A 25,828-nucleotide genomic window follows, 5' to 3' on the forward strand; every position below is an offset into this window, starting at 1 on the left:
ACTTTCCACCTGCAACCCCACTCATGCAGGCGGTTTGTAGATACCTGCAAGGTGTGTGCAGCGTCCCGAGGGCACTGAGCTGAGGGTACTTGACTGTATAGTGTCGTATCGTCTGCGTAGGCCTCAAGCTGAGCATTGCCATCAAGAACATCCGCAGCGTCATTCACGTATATTAGAAACAGCGTAGGGCCCAATATACTGCCTTGGGGCACCCCTGCAGAGATTGGGTAGAGAGAAGAAATCTGACCGCCGACTAAGCACTGGAGTGAACGGCCGTCAAGATAAGGCGATAGCCAGCTATGGAGAGTGCCAGTAATGCCGAGCTGCCGGACCTTTTAGAGGAGGCCCACGTGGGAGACCCGGTCAAAGGCCCCGGCTATATCGACTGCGAGAATTCGTGCCGCGCCACCTTGGCCAACGATGCCCACCCAGGCGTGATGAAGCGACTGTAGTGCATCTGCCGTGCCAAGACCTCTACGGAACCCAAACTGGTGGGGAGCGAGGAGCTGCTGGCGCTCAAGATGGTTCATCAGTTGGCGATTGACAATAGTTTCCATTACTTTGGACATTATGCATAATAACGAGACTGGGCGGTAGTTCTTCAGAACAGAGCGCGAGGACCGTTTGTGGATCGGTACCACGTTAGCTGTCTTCCAAGATTCTGGTTGAACTCCGCACCTGAAACAGAGAGCAAATAGCTGGGACAAAGGCTTCGCAAGTTCTTTGGCACACTCTTTCAGGACCCGGGCTGAAATGCCGTCAGGACCAGTCGCCTTTGATATGTCGAGTCGCGCTAGCAGACGGTAGACAGTGGCGGGGCGAAAATGAACGGCTGCGAGTGCCGGTGCTCCGGTTGCAACAAGGTCAGGTAAGTCGTCAGAAGTAAGATCCTGGCCAGTGACACTGCACTTCCTGGAGAAGAAGGTGGCAAAGGCCTCCGATTTCTCATGGCTTGTTGCCAACTCTCGTCCGCCCGCATCAACAATGAGAGGAATGTACGTGTTACGTCCCTCCCCACTAGCATACTTTAACTTGGTCCACCATTCTTTGTCCTTGAGTGAGCCCGTGGACAGGCTGTGACGGATACTGGCCTCTTTAGCTTCCTGGGATCGCCTTAGTATGTTGACGGCTGTGGTAACGGAGCGGAGGAAAGCTTGTTTGAGTGAAAGATCGTTCGGGTGTTTTCTCCAGGAACGCCAACGTTTGTCCTTTCCCCTAATAGCAGCTGTACATTCCGGTGTCCACCATTTTGGATCACTCGGCCTCATGGTAAGTTCCTTAGATGGGACAAACCTGGCTATTGCTCCTCTGATAGTGGTGGTTACCCGCTCACAGGAGATGTCCGGGTCATCAGTTATGATGTCGTGCCATGGAGAGTTGCGAAGGAAAGATCGGAGGCGATGCCAGTCTGCGCTCTTGTACCGCCAGACAGTTCGCTTTGCTGAAGGTTCGTGGCAAGGTAATATGCCTACGAAGTCGGATAGAACGATAACGTGGTCAGACCGCCCAAGAGAGGGTGTGGCGGTTGTCAATAGTGGGGAGTTGAAGGTAGACATCACGAGGTCAAGGGTATTGTCGCCACGAGTAGGAGTCTGAACATGCTGCGTAAGAAGGTGCGCGGCACAAGTGTCCTGAAGTGCTTCGCCCGCCGGTGTGGTCTTAGAGTTGTTTAGCCAGGCACGGTTGTGAACGTTAAAGTCCCCAGCAAGAATGAGACTAGCGCCGTGTTGACGGGCCAAAGGAAGGGTGTCGTCGAGATGATGGATAAGTGAGAGGTCACCGGGCCCGCAAGAACCCGGCCAGTAGACACCTCCCAGGACAATCTTGTGCCCGGTGCTGAGCTGGATGGATACCCACAAGACTTCATGCTGGGGGGCGGCCAGTTCATCGATGATCAAGGCTGGGAGAGTAGATCGCACCCAGATTGCAACTCCACCACCGTGTGCTGTGCGGTCAAGCCTGAATGGAGTACTACTATTGAAAGAATGTGGCCATCACCATGACTACTGTTGAAAGAAGGTGGCCGTCACCATGACTACTGTTGAAAGAAGGTGGCGTCACCATGACTACTGTTGAAGGCAGGTGGTCATCACCATGACTACTGTTGAAAGAAGGTGGTCACCACAATCGTTACTGATTCGTTGATGCCATCTTCTTTTGGTTGGTTTGATTCATAGTAGTAATAGATACTTCTTTCAACAATACGCGACAACAGTACACTTGTGGTCACCAGCATGAACAGCTCACCAGGAACATCCCACGACAGCAAATAAGGGAACTCCTCAGAAGAGCTATATTGGTGCTAGTGTCTACAAGCTCCGTGAGGTCCCATCTGGTCGATAGAAGAACATATCCCTACCATGCTCACAGACTTGCATGATCCTGAGGAACCTTCAGATAGAAATTTAGCCTTTGGAGAATCCTTTGTTTTTACCCAAGTCATCATGTGTGTTATTCGAACTGATAGAAACATCTTGGCCATATAAAAACATGTACGCGATAATGGTATTGCATAGACATCTTGATCCGTTTTGAATAACCCACATGATGACCGAGGTAAAAGCAAAGCACAGCGTGGGCTCCAGAGCTTTCAGGCCCTCTTGTACCTTTCCGTGCTGAGTACGAGTTAACTCGCGCTTTTGAAGTGTGCTGATCCACACAAATTAACTCGCAAAAACATTCGCGCGATGCATCACAGTGCATATATCACTGTACAAGCTATCGTAACTCTGTCAAACATCAACGCACCGACAATCAATACACTGTCTTGACCTCATCTTTCCGGGGATATAACGTGCTTCGCGATTGGATAGAGATTCACCGAGCGGCGACAAGATGAACACAGAAATCACGGCCCAGAGTTTTTTGTTCATGACTTCGCATTTTTTGGAGCGTGCCAGGGGATTTCCCTTTGGCACAACGCATGCGTGATGGACATCAAATGAGGCGCTTGGATCTCAGCTTTGCAGCGCAGTTTGAATCGTTCATATCTGCTTTGTAAGACCCGGCACCCTCCTGAGTGGGAAACCCCGAAGCAGATTCTTAATCGTACTTGTGACTGGTCATCCCTGAAGTGGCGTTGTCAGATTCTGTCCTTGCTGTATTTTCATCATGTCTTTTACCAGTTTCCGTCTTTGCTAATTCGTTTCAAATTCAATGCATCCCTTAGTTGTCGTCACCCGTCCTCTATAGTTTTACCTCGTCCTGGCGCCCATTTCCTTAAATCCCCTCTCTTCAGTTTATCTGTGGAATGGAACAAACTTCCAGAACACATCCGCTGCGTTCAGTCCTCTGTCAATTTTCGCATTGCTCTAAAGGCTCATTACTCACAGCATAGATATTCTCTGACTGGAATTCCGAACTTTTCCGTTTGAGAAATTTTTTTTCCTTGAAATTAATCCTTGCTGGGTTTTTTTTCATCTAAATGTCCCGCTATTATCTGCAGAGGTGATTTCTTCCCTCGTCGATTTCTTTCCTGCTTTTATACCTCGATATTTAGGTACTTGTTTTCCTTCTTCCCATACTTCATCTTCCACTCTCCTCTCCCCCATTTCCCCATTTTTCTTGCGATATTTATGTGGGAGACTTCCGTGATAAGCATCCATTTGCTTTTGGAGAATCCTTTTAAATAAATACAATACAATACAAATCGTGAAAATCGGTTGAATTTGGGCAAGAAGCCAAACAAGAATGTGAAATTGAGTTGTTGTGCCGTTCCAAGGCACAGTGGAGTAGTTTGGAGAGTAGGTGGAAGTGGCCCTGGTGTATGTATGGAGCTGAGAGCTGCCAAGATGGATTTGTTTGGTCCTGATCTGTCCAGCGAGCCCAGGATGATGAAAATCCATCGATATGGAGTGAAATGAGAATATATTTCGTTCAGAGCTGTGAGCGCAAATCCACCCACAGAGTCAGGGCGCTGAAAAGCCAGTGGATTGGTGAAAAGTTGTCCAGCATGCGAAGGGTTAAGGTAAAATAAAACAACCTTTAGCTCATAAACACACAAAGATACATAGCTTATAAACACACAAGGACAGTAGATCCATAGCTCAAAGCTCTACCTCCCAGACAGGCATACAGTCAACTTCGCTAATAACGACTGCGGATATAACGACAATTCGCGAATAACGACAGAATGTCCATGCCCAGAGCAAAGTTCCATCCAACTGTAATACATATAATGAGACTTCGGGTATAACGACACTTCGCGAATAAGGACACTTTTTTGATGCCCAGCCGAATGTCGTTATAAACGAAGTTGACTGTATTCCACCAAATAGATTTCTATATTACTAGGGCTGAAACGAGTATACCGAATAATCGAGTACTCGTTTGATAACTCTAACGATCGAGCAATCGTTTAGATTACCGATTACGATTATTTTGCGTTTTTTTTAATTTGTGTCCAGAAAGTACTGTAAACCCTCGTTTTGTGAAGTTTGAATCAGTTTCCGCTGGGAGTATGCAGTTGCCAGGGGTATGGTTCATGTTCTGAGGTTAAATTGACTTCAAAAGTGCCATGTTTCGGAGCTACCCTTTCACTAATGCAGATTTGTTGGTATCATGAAGGCATAGTTTGTGGAAACAGAGTAATGTTTGCACAGAATTATGACTCTATTTGCTAACGATTATAATCGATTACTCGATCGTTAAGCTAAAGAGTAATCGATACATGAAAATCCACGATCGTTTCAGCCCTATTTATTACGCTATGGTGCTTATTAGCTTAGCTTATTAGGTATTTAATAGAAAGGACCAATAAGTTTCTAGTTACGACCAACAGTCCCCCAAGGCATTCAGATAATACAGTCTGATGTCCCCTTCATTGGACCTTTCCGCACCTGACGTTTCCCAGTTGGAAGGTTACTTGTTTGTGCTACTTAGATGTGTCAGAGCTACTGTAGGTGTCAGGTCATTGAATGACTCAAAATCCTTGTCAGTTTTTTTTCAAATTGTTGTCGCACTATCCAACAGCATGCTGGGGTTTGAATTGTTTTACAGAGACTTCCATGTTGTGCGGTGATCATAATTGCATTTCGTAAATCGTTGTCTCCACGTCGCCTATTGAAAAATGACTACAGTTTGAAGAAGGAGGATCTCACCATGTAGGTTGAAATGGGTGGCCACTGTCGATGCGGATATTTAAAGTTCAGTGCAGCGGCCATTGATGGGCCTTCATTACCCCCGAATCTTCATCAACACATTGACTACATCAGCGCAGCACTGGATCACAACAGATCACACATTCCTTTGAACCGTTAGTTTCGATTATTCGAGTGCCAGGTTGCGTTTATCAGCGCAGTGAATGCAAGAGGATCCGAAATAGGGGTTCAACATTGGTGGATACATACTACTTCATACTCAACATTATGGGAAACATGACGCCCATCCCATTCCCATCTCATTGGTTACCAACTCTTAGAAAGAGTTTCCTATGATTTTATGCATGATGAAAGGAAAGAAAAGAGAAGGCTGTGACTAAGATGAGATGTGCTGTCATCACAAGACACACATCACAAGCAGAGCCAATGTAATAACACCAGTCAATTTCCCACGGTCATCTCCTGTGGTCTCTGTAACTTAAAATGCAATCTTCCCCATACATATTCAGAAAGAGAAAGTGAGAGACCAGGGAGAGCACAATTTATGTAGTCACCCACTTGTTGTAGGCAGTGGTGAGGTTAGGTTTATAGTTATTATATACTCTTCTTACTGCTGGCTCGTTTTGTTCCACAGATCCCTGACACAATGCAATTCTGCTGTTGTCTTCCAATGCTGCAGGCGATCTAGCTATGACTGAAAGGAAAGATCGGCCATCGCAGAGCGCGACAAAATTGCTAAACAAAGGTCCTGCTGGAACACCCTTTGAGGGAAGTACTGACAAGTACTACAATGCATACAAGGAACGGCACAATCCTGAGGCGAGTACGCTTGTGAAACAAGCATCAATGGCAATTTCAGTTGTTGACGTGGACTATTACGATGATGTTCCAGAGAGCATTGCAATTATGTTGCGCTCACCGGCTGCAAAGTCAGATCGCCGACACATCTTGTCAGATGATCAGGTTTCCCGGGGGACAGCGGCATTGTCCAATGTCAACGACGGGGAGGTCTACGAAGAGAGTTTAGTAATACAGGATTGCTTGCACGACAATATGGCGTCCAGTTTGGTCACCTCCAAACAGTGTGACCAAGAGTCTAATCAGGAAGCTCAACTCCTTGGCTTCACATTGGATAGTGAAACTGTCTCTGTTGACCTCACCTGTGTTGAAGTATATTCAAACATCGCATCTCTAAGGACATCAAATTGTCGCTCACAACCAGGAACAAATGACCACATTGCTGACAAGCATGCTTCTGGCTTAGGGCAAGGTAAAGAAACCTCTCTGAGTTTACTGCAAGGGAGAGGAATTGAGCAATGTGGTAACCAAGCGCCTGCTGGATCTACAGCAACTACTCACGAAGCTAGAGTGAATGACGGATTCAGCATTGCCAGTTGCACCACTGCCAGCAGCATGAGCCATTCCACCGCAGGAAGTGACCGCCATGCTCCTTTGGACACTGCAGAGGATGTTTATGACGTTGTCGAAAGTGGTAGTAACACCTTATTGGCCACTTCCACTGGCACCGGCCAGTCCAACGCATCCAACGCCAGTCGCGATTTAACAGAAATTGACAAGCTCAAATATGACAAGGGATTAGATGGCCGCAATAGCTATGCGAAAACAAACAAGATCAAGAGCGGCTTTATTGCACGACAGATCGGCACTGCTGCTGGACACAAGGTAGCCAACAAAACAGTAACTGCAACACAATCTGATGACGAGCGTTACGAGATATCCAGTGCTATAAAGGAGGAGGTCTATGATGATCTACCTGGTGAAAATATTCAACCAACAAAACCAATTGCAAATAACCCTCACCACACTGCCAACGATAGTGAGGATATCTATTCAGATCTCCCTGAACAACCATTCCAGACAACAAACTCAATGTCAAACATGCCTGGCCCTCAGCACATTATCAATGACAGCGAAGCTATCTATTCTGATCTTCCCGAAGAACTTTTCCAATCAGCAAACCCCATTGAGGATAAAGACATATATTCCGATCTTCCGGATATTAAAACTGGCCCCCATCACAGCACCGATGAGATAGAAGATCTTTATGGCGCCATTGAGTAGCCACAGAGCAGGCTGAGTCGTCGCCTGAGCCTGTGTTGAATAATAGCGCAGCCTCTAGGCAATTACCGGTGCGTTTTTTTTCTAGCAAGCTTCTCTCTGTATCTCAACTTCTCGACTGATATTTATTCCACTTGATGTGTAAGTTGTTCACCTTGAAGTCTCTCTTCTGCACTTGCAATCTCTCTGCATTGTCTAGCTCTCATTAGGGATGAGGCTTTCAGTGTAAATACTATTTGTATTATTAAAATTTAGGAGCGTTGGAACCAGTCCGGTAGGTGCGGAAATTTAAATCTGAAAACCAATCGTACGCCCTTTGCACGCCTAAAAACATTATGGGTCAGCCTATGCCTGCAGAGGACAATGTAATACTTTGCCGAATCTCAGCGCAACCGTCATCTTCAACTCCATCTACACGTCTCGGCTGGTATTTTATTCCACTGGCTGTATCAATTGTTCACCTTGAAGTCTCTCTCGTACACTTACAATCTCTCTGAATTATCTAGCTAGTTCACATTAGGGATGATGCTTTCAGCATCAATATTTTTTGTATTATTTAGGAGCTTTGGATCCAGTCCGGCAGGTGAGGAAATCTGCAGCAGTAATTTCGGAATTGTAATGCTCTGCTCAATCTCAGCGCAACTGTCACTTTCCATTCCTCTCCTTTGCTCTATACTAAGTCTTCTTGTCATTCGTTTAGGTTGAGGTATTTGGAAGTTCTTATTATTTATGTCACTATGAGGGGTTCCATCTCTAGGTAGGATTCCGAGTGGAGCAACACGGAGCACTAGAATACTGTCTTAGACATTCTCAGTATGTTTTTCAAAGCATTCAAAGTGTAGCCACCCTCTCTGAGTTTGCCGCTGGTTTGCTTGATTTCCGCTCCAATTGTTCACTGCTGCGAAAATAGTTCTCGCATCTCATCCATATTAATTTTGCTTGCTTCCTTCTTTCTTTCCGGTAGTTAGTTCACCACTCTCATTCAGTTCTACTTGTACATGACTGTACATTCTTTTCATCTGAATGGACAACTTTGACAAAATTAATGTTAAAATTAATAAAAGAACCTCACTGCAAGCAATCAGCGACCGTGGTTTGTGCGGTTTCAACGCCGCCCCACCCCTACCACCACCACCACCACGTCCTGCATGAATTTCGACGGCCAGGTGATGCCATGCTGAGACACGGCCCACACTATTGGCTTGTGCCCATCAGAGAATCGTAAACAAACCAAAATGGAAGATACATCGGATACACTGCTCGTCGGCGAGAGACCGGGTGTTCCTAGAATTCTTCGGGCATGATCCGTATCTTACTTTCTATTTTGGCTTCGAAGTATTCCTTGAATAGACGATTGTACGAACTTACAAGTAGAAGTTGCGACTTCGGCGGTAATAGTCATGAAGTTGATTGTTCCAACTAGGAACACACGCTTCTTGTAAGTTCGTAGTGTAGTCCCTCACGCGGACGTGCGACTAGTTGTTGGAGGTGACAGCGTTGCGAATAGCTATACTGGCTCTCAACGTCTGTTTATCACAACTCCATGAGCGACTCTGACTCACGCTGCTACCTGGAGCTTCACAAGGTGTTTCTCGCGCTGGAAACAAAGCGTCTCTGTAAGTTTGTATCCCTGGTGATGGTTTGGCCTGGAGAGCAGTATATAAGTGGTGCTTTTCAGGCACAATCTTCCTCAGCCTACTCAAGCTCAACTGATGAAGGGTGAATTCCCCGAAACACCGTGTATTGAGCAGGGAGTGGTGCTTTCTTGCAGGTTTCCCGAGTGGAAGGTGCGACGTGCTCCTGGTGTGCTCCTGATGGCAGTCGTGAGTCAGTCAAGTGTCAAGTTCGGCAAGAAGCGTGTGTTCCTAGTTGGAACAATCAACTAGATGATTGTAGTAAAGTATTTGGATAAGAGCATTTGAAAGTCTCGTCCAGTCTTGCCACATGTGTGTCCTTTATGTCGCAATTTGCAAATGGAGCTGCAGCACTGGCTCCATGGTATCCTCTCCCAAGCTGTATCAATCAGCTGGTGAAGATCCGGCTGCAGAGTTTCAAGATGTCCGCTGCCTTGTCATACAGGCAAGCTTTCCTGTACTCCTGTAACCAGCTTTGGCAGTCAGCACTAGGGTCCAGCGGATTCTGCCGGCAGAAAAATTGGCAGAATTCGGTACTTTTTCCGGTAAGTTTCATGCATGTTTGGTATGTGGATAAAGAAATGGAGCAGAATTCGAGGAATTGCCCGCCATAAGGTTTGTATGGTTCTGCCAATTGTACTGCTTTTCGAGCAGAATCTGCCACCTTTTCGAGCAGAATCCGCCGGTCCCTAGTCAGCGCCCACGAACGTGTTTTTAACCCTAGGACGGCCACCACGTTCAGTACTCCTAGAACGGCCAAACGGTGTCATTTGACACCTGCATACATTTCCATGTCTAAGACCTATGATATAGGTTATTATAGTTTTTGTTTTCAGTGCTGGCTATTACTAGCGGAATTTATGATGTACACAACACTTTAGGATTCACACAGACACTATTGTTGGCTATACGCAACTAAAAAACGATGTACGCGTTACGGCAATTGCGAAGGATGAACTCAATTACTGGCAAAACTTCAATTACTTGCATAGGAATGTCTTATAATCACAGAGCTATCATAACAAGCAATGTGTCAACGTCACTGGGCACATGGGGAACTGCTTTTCAGGAATATGTGCTTTGGCATAATCGGATTACTCGACCGTCACGATGAATGACACACAGTAACAAGTACAAACATGGACTGACTATGAGCATCATTTTTTCACCAAGCTGACACAAATACTGCTAGACATGGTTTCAAGATTAGGCTAGTAACGACTGCATTTTAGACTCTTTCAAAGAGGTATACCCTTCTCTTCTCCTTGGCTGGCACTTAGCAACCAGATGCCATGACTATCTACAAGCTTATTGACCAGTGCAGGAATGAGCGTTTTCTGGATGTGCATGAACTAGCAAAGGTCTGGGATATTGTGAAGGCGTTGATGCCTGTCACATCTATTCATTTATGTAACCGCCTTGCAGGGGGACATCTTCTGGAATAGTCTTTGTTGAGTAGATCCATCACATTCGATTGAAACGGTCAAGGACATATCTCGTCTTTTGCTAGAATTGGACGATGTGGGGCTTCCTACTCTCACCATGTAAAACATATGGCTCTAGGTGGCCTACACTAGGCGAACCATTGATAATTCTTGCTACTTCTACCTTCTACGTCTGCCGTCTTTGCACCCTACAATGTTATCTTGAAAAACAAAATGCAATCCGCTATTATTGGCAATGAAGTGTGATGATAGTTCACTTCAATTTACCAAAGTGGTTCATACTGCAACTCTTTCTTCTCCAACAGCTTCTTGACCAGTAATGCACTGATGATGAAGTCATCAGTTATTACTGAGCAATCACCTTCTGCAGCATCCGGGGCCTCTAAAGAGAGAGAAGGCATCCCAGCGGCTGCCTACCGTTTAGCCTGAAGCGGGGGATAAAGAGGTTTGGTTCAAGAGCCTTATTAGCTCGTCGAGTAGTTAGAAATGATTATCTACACAGCACCATCCTTGCGATAATGCGGTGTACCATCTCCAGGTTGCAGAGTTGCGATTCCTCTTCCTCAACACTATCCATTTCGGGGTCTCCACCACTCCTGCAACTGTTTCTGACAATTCCTTGTCTGGACTATCCCGCAATCTTCGTCCGCTCTCTGGAGGCTCGTAAACCTCAAAACATTCTGAATCCACAGGTACTCAGGTGTTGTGACCGTACGATTTGCCCTCATACGACAGAACAGATCCACCACTGCCAATGGTCACTACACTTGAACAGCCATAAAATGAAGATAAAGTGGGCAATTTCGCTTTCATGGTCATCAGATTCATGCAAGGTAATAGGCTACATCCGTTCTAGTATTTCCTTGGCGTCAGACCGCGGTGGCTCCTCTGGGGCAATTTACAGGAAAATGAAAGGGATTGAGCAGTATCAAGGACATTAGCTGAGGAGTGTTTGTGTAATCTGTGCACTAATGGTTACCCGCCCCAAATTCGCGATTCTCGCCCGACGGTTGTATGTTGATCATATAATTATTTTGTCCTGTATTCAGCAATTTTCCTGCACATGCACCTTTCTTTTGTCTGGTTGGCATACGAGCAACTCGATATGGCCGACACTTTCGAAATGTGTTCATATTGTTTCCATCTAGCTGCAATAATGGCTTTTTATAGTGCAGGTGTCAAATGACACTGGTTGGCCGTTCTAGGTATACGTACTCGCCATTATGGTACCTCATCAATTACAAATCAAAGGTTTATGGCAGACGAAAGAGGAAGCACAATAATAGTCACAAGATTTGAGCTTACTCTGATTAGCCATATTTCGGTAATTCCAAAAGTTTGACTCGCGCGGTGTCAAATGACACCATTGGCTGTTCTAGGATTAAAAAGTGATCTACAAGTGCATAGAGACTATACATGTACAATAGCGTTACAGTTAGCCTCTGCAGAGGGTTCTTTCTCTCATCCATCCTCTTTGACACTCGAACGAAACAATATTGCGACGAACAGGATTAAGGATTTTCAGGTTTTAAAAAAACTCGGGCTATTCCAATATTTCTTCCGCCCCCGAGCAAATCCCACAGGTTTAGGAGCTGAAATATATTCCCTTGGCCCGACTCTCAAAGGTTTAGGAGGTAGACTCTATTCTGTTGGCTGACGCAACTAGGCCTAGACGCAACCAAATTTCATTTTAAGAGCTATGATGTACAATTTTCGCTTTCATGCATTTTTTAATAATTTTTAGATTTTACCATGATTCTGGCCTGGTTTAATTAAATCTGGCTTTGAATTTTTTTATTTTTCATTTCAATGAGGTTCAGCGTCATTATCTCTGTGCTGCTCTGATGAGTCCACAAAGGACGAAACAGTTCTGTCCGCAGATTGAGTAGATTTTACGATGCACCGAACAACAAGTGCAAGCAAGGCTTGTTCGTCGCTGCTCTGAGTTTCATGCTTACGCAATCATCAGGTAACATGAGGATAGCACAATCCTGATGTTGCCAAGCGGGTATTTGTGCCAGGAGAGATACATGTATATGTAGAGCAGAACACGGGTTAGGGATCCACCTAGCTCTGCGCGGACATACATGTAGCTGGACTCAGTTGTACCGGGATGGGCAAAAAGGTGTGCAGAACGTGAGTAGATGGACCCCGGAAAAATAGTTTTGAGCGAAAAAAATTACGGCTTCCTCGGAAACCGACGAGGACCCCCTTGGGCCGGAAATTAAATCCCGGTATAAGGATCACCCGCACAATGTACATGCCAAGTGACCCCCCCCCCCCCCGGGCTCCAAAGGACCACCCGCACAATGTACGTCCCAAGTGCCCCCCCCCCCTCCCCCCGGGCTCCGATCCCTAATCCGGTGTGACCCTTAACCCGGGTTCTACTCTAGGTGGTTTTGTTGTGGTGCTATGCACAGATGTGGTGATTTGGTAGTAAGAACTACATATACAGTAAAACCTGTAACTAAAGACCACCGTGACTAGCGATCAGCCGGGCACTACAGACCACTTCGCCAGGCACGGGCGGTTAGCCCTTGGGGGATTATGCCGGCATGATATTTGGCATAATCTTGGGATTTCGTCAAAAATTATGCTCCGGCATAATATACGGATTCCAACGTGTAATGTCGGCATAATCTTTCGTTTTAGACAAAAAAATATGGTTAGGGCATGGCCGTGTGTGTATGCGTGGTGTCTCAATCCTCTATGTACAGCGTGAATACATAGTGGAACCGAGCATAATTCAGCATATTTGTTGGCATAATTGTGGCATAATGAAAAGCATAATTTGACGATTGGCCGAGCATAGTCCGCCAATGGCTACAAGCGGTTTCACATTCATACAATAAAACCTGTAGCTAATTTTAACGACCACCCCTTGGGACCAGAGAAAGCCGTCTTTTGTGGCAGGTGGTACTTAGTTAGAGGTTTGCACCGCAAGACCATAATGAATGTGAGACGTGAGACCGTCCGTCCGTGCCTGGCAAAGTGGTCTGCAGTACCAGGCTGGTCGCTAGTCACGATGGTCTTTAGTTACAGGTTTTACTGTAGTACCAGGCTGGTCGCTAGTCACGGTGGTCTTTAGTTACAGGTTTTACTGTAGTACCAGGCTGGTCGCTAGTCACGGTGGTCTTTAGTTACAGGTTTTACTGTAGTACCAGGCTGGTCGCTAGTCACGGTGGTCTTTAGTTACAGGGTTACAGGTTTTACTGTATAATTATGGTCGTGCCACTAAAGACCGCTTTCTCTGGCCCCAAGAGGTGGTCTTTAGATACAGGTTTTACTGTATGTCGAAAGCTGTGTATGGATGTGAGGGCAGTGTTGGTTCACCAGCACCCTGGGGGCATGTTCCGGTAGTTTTTGAGATAAATACCTAGAATGCAACGCTACACTCCACACAGTTAATGACCGTAACTTTGGTGTCTCTCAATGGATTTGAGTGACATTTTCACCACACACTCCTGCCACTATGTTGGCTCTCTGAACATGATTTAAAAGTTCTTGCGCCTCACTGACAGGCTTTGCAGGCCGGAAAAACTGAAAATTCCGGCATAGTGCCACGGTGTGCGAGCCACCCAGGAGCCAAAAAATGCATTGACACTTTTTCACATTTTCTTGTCCATTCTGTCCGTGCGCGGGATCCAAACCTAAAAAAAGTCCAGAAGCAACCATGGGTGGCGGGATAGGGCCCCTCAACGTGGCCCTGGAATCTGTCACAAGGGCACGAGTGGGCGTTCTTTCACAGACTCCCACAGACCCACGTCAATTTTTGAATTTTTTTAGGTTCAGCACGTGCTACGAGGTGGTACCTTTGATACAACACCCAGTGCTGGGACCTCCACAGCGCTGCACACCACATCCAGGATACCCTCAAAAATCGGCAAAGACTACCACCCACGTTCCACTACTGCCTAGTACTGATTCCTACCTGACTTCTTGACACGACTCAAACTTGCCAAAGTCACTAAATCAACGTCAACTACAATAATCAAGCCACATATCTGCAACGTCACGAGGGTGCTGGCAAAAGTCCTGCTGCACGGCTAAAAAAAGGTGATTTTTGGACTTGAGCAAAATTCTGCACACTTTCGCGTTTTCCATGATACGAAGTTGCACACGGTCTGCCCAGATTCAAATACAAGGTGATTTGGCTTTTTTAACATGGTTGTAAAATGACGTTTTTTCAGCCACTTCTAGGGAAGTTAGGCCCCGGTCACACATGCACTTTTTTGGCGGTTCCGCCAAAGCGTAACTTACGCTTCCGCCGTTGCCTCGGCAACGGCGGAGGCGTAAGTTACGCTTTGGCGGAAAGTTTGGATTTCGCTACGCCAAAAAATGCGAGCGGAGCCTCCGCTTTCGCGGATCCGCTTTGGCGGAACCTGCATGGTGGTCAGCTTTGGAGTTTGGTGTGCTACTTCTGCACTGAGTTCTGGTGTTGTTTGGTTGTCGTTTGGTATTCAGTTTTCATATTGTTCTTCTTTGCCAATGAACTGTACGTTCTGGAGATCTCGCAAACAATACTGCATCGTTATGAATCCGGGAATCCGTCTCCCAACTCATTGGCCCCGATCGCGGACGATCTCCAACTCTCTCCTTCTCTCTCCAAGCAATACGTCCACCAGAGTATGCAACATTAGGACTGCAACCAGGGAGTAGTAGAGTACTCTGCCACACCCTCACTGCAACTGCAGGCATCCACGCAGTTGCTGGGTCGATGATGGATCATGGAGGAGGCAACGACACCCTGCTATAAAACTATTTGAATTTGATATTGATGTAAACTAAACTAATATTCAAATACACCCGTGCTGGGCCGCAGTGAATGTGCCCCAAATCCACGAGTGTACTTGACAGGAGACATTCAGCAGCCTGTCAGCGATCACGATAGCTCTACTTGTACAAGCGAAGGTCGCTTCAACTCGGACAAGAAGGAGGCAACGACACCCTGCTATACAACCATTTGAATTTGATATTGATGTAAACCAAACTAGTAATATTCTAATACACCTGTACTGGGCCGCAGTGAATGCGCCCCAAATCCACGAGTGTACTTGACAGGAGACATTCAGCAGCCTGTCAGCGATCCACGATAGCTCTACTTGTACAAGCGAAGGCCGCTCCAACTCGGACAAGAACATCTAAAATTTCATAGGACGTGCTGCATTTGCATTCTCTCCGCCAAAGCGGAGCGTTGAGGAGCACAGTAGTCTACATGTACATGTATGTGTGACCGCTACATCGTGTGGTCCGCCAAAGCGGCTGCGGTAGTTCCGCTTTCCACCTCCGCAAAAGCGGTGCAAGCTTTTCATGCGTGACCGCGGCCTTACGTCCAAATGAATTGTTGCAAGTGGAAGTGCTATCCTTCATGCCCGTTATCTAAAAAAATGGGAATGATCCCACTTTGAAAAGTGTCTTGAATCATGTCCTACTTTCATTGTATTCTCGGGATTCAAATAATCGGTGTGTCATTTTTTAACAAATTTGTAAAATGGCATCACAAAATGGGATATTCGGTCATCAATGTTCTGAAGTTGATAGATATCACTTCAAGTTCAAGGATTGCTTGTAGTGGATGGAAATTAATCTGTCAACTGCATTGTATGCAGCGAAAGCCGTGTTTTTGTATTTGTATCTAGTGGCTGTGTCATACGGTAGAATTGGATAGGCAGCATAGCATCGCAGCCATGTTTTCGTTCTCACAGAGTGTATTCCGTGACCTACTGTTCTTCATCATTGTCTTTACAACTTGTAGTGATGGCAAGACGGCCTGACGTCGTCCAAAGGCCCTGCGGAAGCAATTTGGTGCGTGTTTTTGGCCGTGACGCCGAGACCTCAGGTCGGCAGAGTCATCAATGCCCCACCATCACTGCTGCGTCTCGGTGTAGCGCCTGCTCATTAGTTGTCACGTTTGTCCTAGTCTCCGTACCATTGTCTTTCCTTATTCTTTTCGAGCTGGTTATGTGAACGTAGTAAATTCACTGCCCTCCTCGTCCATTCAGGGCTTATTTGACACATTTTACACAAAATGGCAAGCACCCACCACTAATTATACCGACGTGGCAGGGAGAATTAAATTATACGCACCAAATTTTCTGAAACTCAGATGTTGAGCCATAAATAAATGTAGAAGAGAAAAGGACATATGGATACGAGTTAAGAACTTTCTGACTGTATATAGTATCATGTTACATGTATACAGTGATGGATAGTTACTCTTAACTCGTATCCATATGTCCTTTTCTCTTCTACCAAATTTTCTGGTCAATATTGATCTACGATAAACTGGCTCATATTTGCCACCACCCATGTTTCGATACAGCCATCCGAAGCAGAGAAACGGCCAGAAGAAGAGCAAATTTTACAAAATGCCAAATGTTAAAAAAAGCCAAATCACCTCGTACAGTGCTGCCAAAAAATGACAGCTTGCAACAAAAAAATCTTTCCTTGCTAGGGCACATACTCGGCCATAACTCTTGAACGGCTGGTCAGATTGATACAAAAATGCTCAGCGATTTTGCAGTTATTCATGCTTTTTCAACTCATGTAGCACTCGATATGAATTTACAAATTCGATTTTTTAGGGAATTAATTTTTGGGTAGTCTGCCTAGTTCACATTCGACGGGGCGCGACAGGACGCGACGTAAGGATCGACGGGTAGCGAAGAGACTGTTTGACGGCGTCCAACGTGAACACCAGGAACGGGAACGAAATCGCACTACCTTACAGATCGGGAACCGACGGGAAGAGTTGGATCGGTTCAACTTTTCATACCGTAGACGGGCGTAGACGGGGACGCAAGCGTACAAAACGGCTTTGATTCGAGTGTGAACAGGAGACGGCGTCGTGCGCCGACTACTCCCGATTCGTACTTTTAATTTTTTAGCATTTGGAACACTGCGCTTCCCATGATAACTCAAAGAATTGCTAGCGGGACTTGAGTTGAATTTTAGCAACATAAGATCTCATGTCACTTATTGTATTGAGGGATAGTTCAGGAGCATGACAGAGGTACTATTCTATCATTTCCTGGGGCTAATACATGTATTTGAATGCCACAACTTTCAGGGCTAAATATTTTGATCCTCATGAAAACTGGTATTGTGAACTTGAATCCGCTTCTTTCAAGATTGCTGCAGTACAGGCACACAGGCACCAACTACCCACCAAGGTACCGTCATGCATGCAGCACTCTGCACCAACTACCCACCAAGGTACCGTCATGCATGCAGCACTATGCACCAACTACCCACCAAGGCATCGCCATGCATGCAGCACTATGATTCTCGCTGGCTGCTGTAGTACAGGCATCCACTCCAGCAATCCCCAGAACCCGACACACTGGCCCTGCGTTTGTGCACAATGCAGCGCCTAGTGTAGGTGTCAACCTACACATTGGCTCTGCTGCAGGACAGGCACCCAGTATCAGAACCTCAAACTATACATCCATCCGAATCCCACGCTCTGGCTCTCCAGCTCTGCTGTAGCGCTACCATCACCCCCCTCAACTTTCCTGAAACTTACACTATTTGCTCCTCACCTGGTCCATTACTGTAACATTAACCGGCTAGGACCCGCACCTTCTGCAGAGGCACCTCCATCTTATTAGCTCATTGTGCTGTGCTGCAGCTCCATTGTAGATTTTGCCTGATGATTGCATGATGCATGAAACTCCGAGTTGCAAAAAGAGATCTTGGTAGTTTTGTTGTCGAACGGTTTTAGTATTAATAGCTCTATCGAAATGTATTGAGCACTCGTACGCAGTGGATCGCTACCTGCTTTTGTCTAAGTACAAAATATGTATATTAGCCAAAATACCCATTTCCACGATCATCTCCCAGTGACCGAGGTCCTTCATTCGCTTCGTTTCATGCAGCTACCGTTACGGTCAACATAAGCTGTCTTGGAATGCTTGCAGGCTAATCTGCTGCTAGGTTGATGCTCTTTTGCCCGATCAGTTCTGTGTGGATAGCATTGGTGCGCTTCTGCCTGATCCGTTTTGTATGAATTGCATTGCTAAGTATACCCTCAGTTGACAGGTTCACACTGTTCGGCGTGACCACATCCCACTCAATCTCACTCAAGCAGTGATTGCAACAAGTGACTGTTGAGGATCGGTGTCAAAATACTTTCTTTGGACAGCGAACTCTCCTAAAGGACCACTGATTGCAATGCAGGTCTTCTAAGCTCGGACTCTTTTAGCGTTCCCTGCATGCACGGCACATTCACTGAAGCGCAGCGTTTTTAATAACCCGTATCGCCTCCTTACGACTGAGTTTAGCGAAGCGCAACGCCACCTCTCTAACACGTGATCATCTAAATTTGGCATTGGTGCATGGCCCTCCCTAAATGTACGACCACCTAAGCGCACGGCTGAAACTCCTCATGGTATCAGCCTTGGTGACGACCCGAGCGCCGGCTGGCTGGGGCGAAACAGGCTAAGGAGTAGATCGACTGTGTACAGACCACTCTCAAAAGGTGCGACATCCTCCTCCAGCCGGTCAGCCTGAGGAAAAATCAGTGGTGCAAGGACATGAAAACACGTCGCTGGCCTTTTTGCTCCACAAAGGGTACTGTGTTTGGGCCCTGTTTGGGTTTGGTTTCGATGTGGCCTGAACTGACCGTGCATGGCGGATGATGAGCGAGGAGAGACAGTAAAGGAAGAGACCTATGTAACCTGTTCTGTAACGCATGGCGTGACTGCGCTCCTGGAATGCCACCAGATCTCTCTTGTGCAGACTGGGTACTGGTGATCGTACACGGCGAATAGAGTTTCCCCATCCTGATTATAGTCAACGGGCGTCTGGTGGTTGTTGCGTGCAGAAGCCGGACAATGCCATTTCAGCGAATGCGCGAAACAGCGTCGCTGCTGTTCCTGATTGTTGTTGCGGACCTGAGACAAAGTTCTGGCCGACCGAACCCTCCAATTACCGATGACGTGCGCGGGCAAGGCACTGCGATTGGCGCAGTACATGTGCAGATCAGTGGTGGCTTTGAAGGGGCACGGCAGCCTCATGCAGGCATTAATCCACCCAGCTGGAGTGGAGCAGAACAAGAGAAGAAGGATTCCACGCCGCTCAACAGTTCTGGTAAGAGTTTAATGAAAGAAGGGCGGTGAAAGACTGAATTCACGGAACACTAGATTTTTGCTAGCAATGCATTTTTCAATTGAAGATTACTGGTCCGTCGTGTATGTTATGGTTCAGAAACCCGGTACGTGTCATCTGTGCTTTCCTTTCCACATCTGCTTGGCCTCTCAGAGCAATATCGGTAAAGTTCAGTTCCCACTCGAGTTTAGCTGGATTAGCTACCCGGGATAGCTAAACTAACTGCATACCTGTAGTAGTGCAATGCGTGCTGTGTTATGCCCAAGAGGTCAGTTCTGGCCCGCTGTATCTCTGGGCGTTTTGAGATTGGCTGGATCTCAGCCTTTTGCGCGCTAGCTAGGCCAGTCAGCTTTGGCAGGATTGCGTTTAGGGACACTACAATTATTATCTGATGTCGCCCTAAGAGGGAGTTATGTGCAGAAAATGACTTGGATTCACTGGGGTTAACACGAAACTGTCCGGAGAAGAGTCTCGAAGAACCCATCTACACGGTATTCTCAAAGCTCCTTATAATCGGGTATGATCATGTCGCAGAGTCTAGCACTATGCCTGCTACTATGAACCGCATCCGGGGTGACATACCTACTGGGCGCGTGCTGAGATCACTCATGCACAAATGCTACGTGAAAACGAGAACATTTCGGAACAAAAATGCCATGTGATGTTGCTTGTGGAGACTATTGTTCATTGGGCATCGGTACACGAAAAGCTTCGTCGGACGGGGCACAATCTAAGGCGTACTGATTCAGTGCAGGGCCGGCGCCACTGGTACGGCTGGTGTGGCCATGCCTGTACAAGTTTTCACAAGTTCCAGCGTTCATGGGCTGCTCAGTGTGCACTTGGTTACCTAGAAGCACGAGCAGTAACGATCTACATGTACCTTGATGGTGGTTGTGTTTATTTTAATTCGCAAGCCGAACGGACTGAACGTGTCCAATGACAGGGAAGCGGATGAGGTCCAAGTAACCCAGGCATGGGAAAACTTGGAAAGGACGCTCAGATGAAAAGGAAATATGGGAAAAGAAAGCTCTCAGCAACCTTCATACATTCCTCAACAGAGTCTCTCCATCCTAAACTGTTTATCTTGTTCAGTGAGGTCTACCACACTAGCTGTCATATCTGTTGCTAGAGGAATGTGTAACTGAAACAAACAGACATGATGCATAGTGCTAGAGATGCTTCATACCAGGATCTCCAAATTAGGCATGGGAAAGTAACCGGTCCCGCGCGTAGCCGACATGGCCCATGGGGGCGTACCACCCCTTAGAAGCTAGCTCCGGACCTGCACTGACAGTGCACCGGTCGCTGAATGTCTCATTGGCAGTCATTGCTGGTGCGTTCTCTCACTTCCACGCTTTGCAGTTAGGTTTCGCACAACTACATAGCTAACTACAGCTTGCAGTTCAGAGAGTGAATGGTCCAATTGCGCTTATCCCGTATCGATCAGAAAAGGAGGCGAGGAGAGGAGAGGGGGGGGGGGGTGGTTACTAGTACATTTCCAGGAGCAACAACTGTGCCTGTGGGATTGAACAATAGTCTGTCACCTCGCTAAACGAAGAGCAATAATATCATGATAACTTTCAAAGCCACCACAGTGAGAACTAATGGGCAGGTGCTCAGCAACCACTCCATCGTCACAACACATGTTCATGCACAAAACAATAATAATGAGATGATCAAGATGACTAGTGGTAGGTATTGTTCAATCATATGAGGACGCACCCAGTGCAGCGCGCGCATTGTTCCATCATAATATTAACAGTAGGTTTTGATGGGGGCAATGATTGCCCGGCTAATTACATTGGTACATACATGTACACATGTACAATGTACAGTGTTGGCAACTGAAATCCGACCCCCTGGCCGGTGCGCCGCGCCGCCAAGGGGGGTCGGATTTCAGTTGCCAGCACTGTACAATGTCATACATGTACATTGTGCTTGAGCTTTTTTTATTTTATTTATTTTTTTACAAAGACCACTTAAATGCCAAACATGAGATGCAGCTAGGCTTCAGTACATAATGCTATACATGTACATGTACATGTGCAATTATTTACCTGCAGAAGAAGTTCGCTGAAGAATACTCGATCCGTTGTCGGAACACGCAACAGAATTCGGAGCTTATACAATAAGTATTTACAAAGCGGAACATGTGGCTGCAAGCGCTAAATTAATCTGCCTGGACGTGCGAAAAATGTCAGGGCACAGTGAAGCGAATCTAGTTTTCCTACATGTCCATGTACATGTACAAATGTACATGTATGCGTGAATTCGGTGCGAATGTGCGTCTATGGCACGTAGAGGCACGTAGAAATCAGTCCTGATGGGTGAGAAATACGCGCTCCTTTATTATTATTATTATTATTGTATTTTCGAGTCCTGGTGGTGACGCTCAATTTTCACTTCAGATTTTCCCGTTTGCATCTTTCCAGTGAGTATTGTCATGTTCTTCATAGTATGACCAATACCGTAGAGCAGAAAACATCGCGTGAGGGGAGAGTACAATATTGATGTTGGTAGTACGTGGATAAAGGTTCGTGCTGATCATTATTGTAATTGCGGACAAGAGTACATGTACATAATCAAGCTGTTTTGATGTCGCTCGAGCACCTCTTGCCAGACCACCTGAGGACAAGGTCATTGTTCCTATTCAACTCGATGCCGTCGACCCTGCGGCCCCCAGAGCGCAGGCTCGCATGCAAATCCAAAGAGCGATCGCCTACTCAATTCTTTTGTCTTCGTTATAATGTCGCGCCTGATCTGATCAGCGCCTATACAAGTGCTGGGTAATTAAGCATGTGGAAGGCATACCCAGGCTTGCTTGTGGAATAGATTATAGCTTCTTGAGGACAAGCACACAGGTACAATTCGGAGCCCTTAACATAAACCTACGCCATACCCTTGCACAAAGCTCTGGAACGAGTGCAGCTACTAGTATACATCTCTCTTGTGTACATGTACAATGTACATGTACACAAGAGAGATTGGAAGTTGCGTTTCACGTACTACATGTAGTACGATCATCAGGCAACACATGTACATGTACACGACTATGTTCGGCAGCATAGCTAGTATAGGTCTACCCTCGTTAGTACGACATCACCTACAAGACAAACCTCATTAGTAGACAACGATCCAGATCCCCTGACGCCTGGAACGCGTACATGCAGGTCCGGATCCGGAAGCAGATATACCGGTACTTAGTACTCGATATAACACAACACTATTGAGCGCTCCCGGCTTGTCTACTAAACGCGGTTAGAGCTGTAATAAAATATCGAAAGGGCAACATAAATGATGTACATGTATCCGAAAGTACGGCGTGCGAAAGAGGGCAGATACTAGTACTACAACAAGTCCACAAGGGTATAATATGTAGTGTAGAGTTTTTTGCACAATATGCTGAGTACAATGTACATGTACATATACATGCAGTGGGTCTAGACAACTACATGTAACTGTACAGTGAAACCTGTAACCAACGACCACTCCTCGGAGCCAGAGAAAGCGGTTTTAGTGGCAGGTGGTCATTAGTTAGAGGTTCGCACCGTACGACCTTTATAATAAGTATTATAATTCTGAATGTGAGACCGTCCGTGCCTGGCAAAGTGGTCTGTGGTACCAGGCCGGTCGCTCGTCACGGTGGTCTTTAGTTACCGGTTTTACTGTAGTTGAATCTTTGAGCTTCAGGCATAAGCATCAGACGCTCAGCTTGCTCCACCGTTGTACTGTACTGTGCACTACCAGTATATGAATTTGCGCAACTTTGCGAAAATGATCCAATCATAAAGACTATTATGTCGTCAATCCTACATGTGCAGTCATGTACATGTACATGTACATGTGCCTGTCAGTGCGGGTACATCTGCACTAAAATTCAGTTGCAGGAAACGCTAGCAAGAACCCGTCTGTTTTCTGCCTTTGTGCACAATGACAATGTCACTACTAGTACTTCGCACGGCCAGTGCATTATGCCACAAAACAAAAGATAGTACATTTTGGTGTGTTTTATATCCCCCCCCCCCTCCCCCATGACGCCGAGATCTCAGGTCGGCTGTGGGCAAAAAAAAGCCTCACCGTCACTGACACTATGCTTCCATATGCCTTTTTTGTCTTTGGCTGTGAACTGTGATCATTTTTAAAACAGGCAAAGACAAAAAATGCGAAAAAAGCAACCAAAAAGTAGAATATGTAAAGGAAAGCATGCCACCAGGTTCGCCAGTGTCACGACATTAATTTTCAGGGAGGGAGTTTCCAGCATCGCACCGCAGATGTATGTCCTCTAGTAGTTTGTGCGGTGCCGCCACTACAGTAGTGCGAACCAGGTCCCTGGGATATTTGTACAGTTCACAAGATATAAAGTGCATGTAGCACATATTAGCCTGATGTTATCTAGCCTGGTAGATTGGAACAGGAAAACCGAGAAGTGCTGAAATCGAGGTGACGCATTCACTGATTACCCCAGGCTGTGAGCACTCGTACAAAACTGGATTAGGAGAACCGTAGAAAGGCGCTGGGAAATAGGGGTGACAGGGTTCTGCCTTTCCCGTTACTTAGTTCTGCTTGCAGTTGCTGGTCCTGGCACCTGACGGTTCAAAGACATGACACATATGGGACACCCCTGGCAGCAAGTTCTTCAATCCAATAAAAACTAAGCTTCAATAATTATGCTGTTAGTTTGTTTATAATTGCAGATGTCAATCATCCAAGGACTGCGTACTGATGTTATGCATATTAGTCAAATGAGGTCACTCACCCATTTAGGGCAAGGAATTTTCATATGTGACCTGACTGCTATCGGATCCCATGATCGTGTTCTGCTAAGGGAAGCATGTGAGACTTCCCTGATTTTCCCAGTAAAGACTAACCACTATACGGGTGGTTCAAATCCACTCTTTTCATGTCCGTATTTATTTCTCCGTCGTCTGCTTCCTGCGGCAGAGATTGCGGAATGCCAAGCGCTAGTTCCGGCATTTCAATGGCCTGATGACGTCATCTGTCGACAGCATACTGCGACCGTTTTCTATTGCCAATGCCGCCTTGTTTTCGAAGCCAGAGTAAAAGCTTCTGATCCGTATCCAACCCTGAGAGCTGGCCCGAGCTACGACCAGCTGCAACCCTACGAAAGAAACATCGTGGCAATATATTGCATGCGACGCGGCCAAGGCATGCCAGATTCACCGGACAGCAGCTCCGTATTCTGGAACGGCGCTGTAGCGTGCCCCAAACCCGTCAAGAAAAGAGCTGGTAAGGCAGCTAAAATGTTCATATACATGTGCAGTATGCTGAATTTCGTTTCCTTGGCAACTGAAAATGACCCACAAGAATTTAGCAAAACAGTGGCTTTATAAATTTTGACGCACAAGTATTAGTTGAACTCGAACGGTAAGCCAATAATTATAATTATGGATAAAAAACAGAAGGACAAAATTGTGCCACTCGCTGACTGTATGATCTAGTTACGTTGGTGACAGGCCCGTCGCACCGACTTTGGAGGTGGGGCGGTCCGGGGGTCCGGGGGTCGTCCGGGGGTCCGGGGGTCCGGGGGTCGTCCGGGGGTCCGGGGGTCGTCCCCGTGAAAAATTTCAAAAATTGAAGCCAATTGCAAGCATTTCCGGGTATTTGGTGCCATTTCAGCGTACGGTAACTAAAATTAAAGTCTTTTTGATTCTGCAACAAACGAAGAAGACGCTACTGATCGGGGACAAACATTACCCTCCCTCCGGAAAAAAATTCAAAAATTGAAGCCAATTGCAAGCATTTCCAGGTATTTGGTGCCATTTACAGTGTAATTGCAAAGAAAGACTTCAGAGTTCTTTCTGCAACAAACCACGATCGGGGACAAGGATTTGTCACGTTTGCGCTAAGCTGCGATCATTGTGCTTTGTTGTAATGTGCTCCAAAAAAAAAAAAAAAAAAAACGCCCGAAAAAGTGGGGCGGCCTCAGCCGCCCCAGCAAGGCTGTGACGGCCGTGGGTGAACAGTTAGCCATAACTCGTACCATTTTTGTCAATCTCCTTTTTAATCCATAAGTACTACATGTACAGGCAGCACGCGGGGAATCGTTTTAAACCGAACGATTCCCGGCGTGCTAGGGGCAGATGGAAGAAGAAAACTGGCCTAGAGTCTGCTCTGATTTTTTTTTCCGACTGCATCGATGCATTGACAGTCAATGCAGTTTTTTTTTTAACTCCAAAGCACGAAAAAAGCCAAAAACTAAACCAAGAACATATGCAATAACATGTTATTTATAAAGACAGGACAAGTGAATAATTAGTCAGTCCATTGTTCATGATGATCTCCGACGGTTACGTCGGCAAGCGAGCCTCCACCACTGCCAAAGTCTGCTCTGATAGTACATTTACGTGTACACAATTATTACAAGGCACTGGTCGGTTGAGTAATCAGTTGCTCCAAGCCAATCCGTACGTCGACCCTACATCCCCTATGTTTTGTACTTTTA

The 25,828-nt window shown here is 46.3% G+C and overlaps 2 protein-coding genes across 2 annotated transcripts in view; both read left to right on the forward strand.

Annotated features, from left to right (window-relative positions):
• LOC135819778 (uncharacterized) overlaps positions 1 to 8,244 on the forward strand; it is a 37,524-nt gene extending 29,280 nt beyond the window's left edge. The window contains exon 7 of the mRNA XM_065333047.1: positions 5,779 to 8,244. Within this exon, the coding sequence (XP_065189119.1) occupies positions 5,779 to 7,181 (1,403 nt within the window). The 3' untranslated portion in view covers positions 7,182 to 8,244. The remainder of the gene's footprint in view (positions 1 to 5,778) is intronic.
• A 10,405-nt stretch (positions 8,245 to 18,649) lies between these two features.
• Positions 18,650 to 25,828, forward strand: part of LOC135819780 (uncharacterized) — a 13,491-nt gene continuing 6,312 nt past the window's right edge. Inside the window, exons 1-2 of the mRNA XM_065333050.1 lie at positions 18,650 to 19,347; positions 24,307 to 24,612. Coding sequence (XP_065189122.1) covers positions 19,092 to 19,347; positions 24,307 to 24,612 — 562 coding nt within the window. The 5' untranslated portion in view covers positions 18,650 to 19,091. The remainder of the gene's footprint in view (positions 19,348 to 24,306; positions 24,613 to 25,828) is intronic.

This window comes from Sycon ciliatum, chromosome 6, assembly GCF_964019385.1.
Source record: "Sycon ciliatum chromosome 6, ocSycCili1.1, whole genome shotgun sequence".
Lineage (NCBI taxonomy): Eukaryota > Metazoa > Porifera > Calcarea > Leucosolenida > Sycettidae > Sycon > Sycon ciliatum.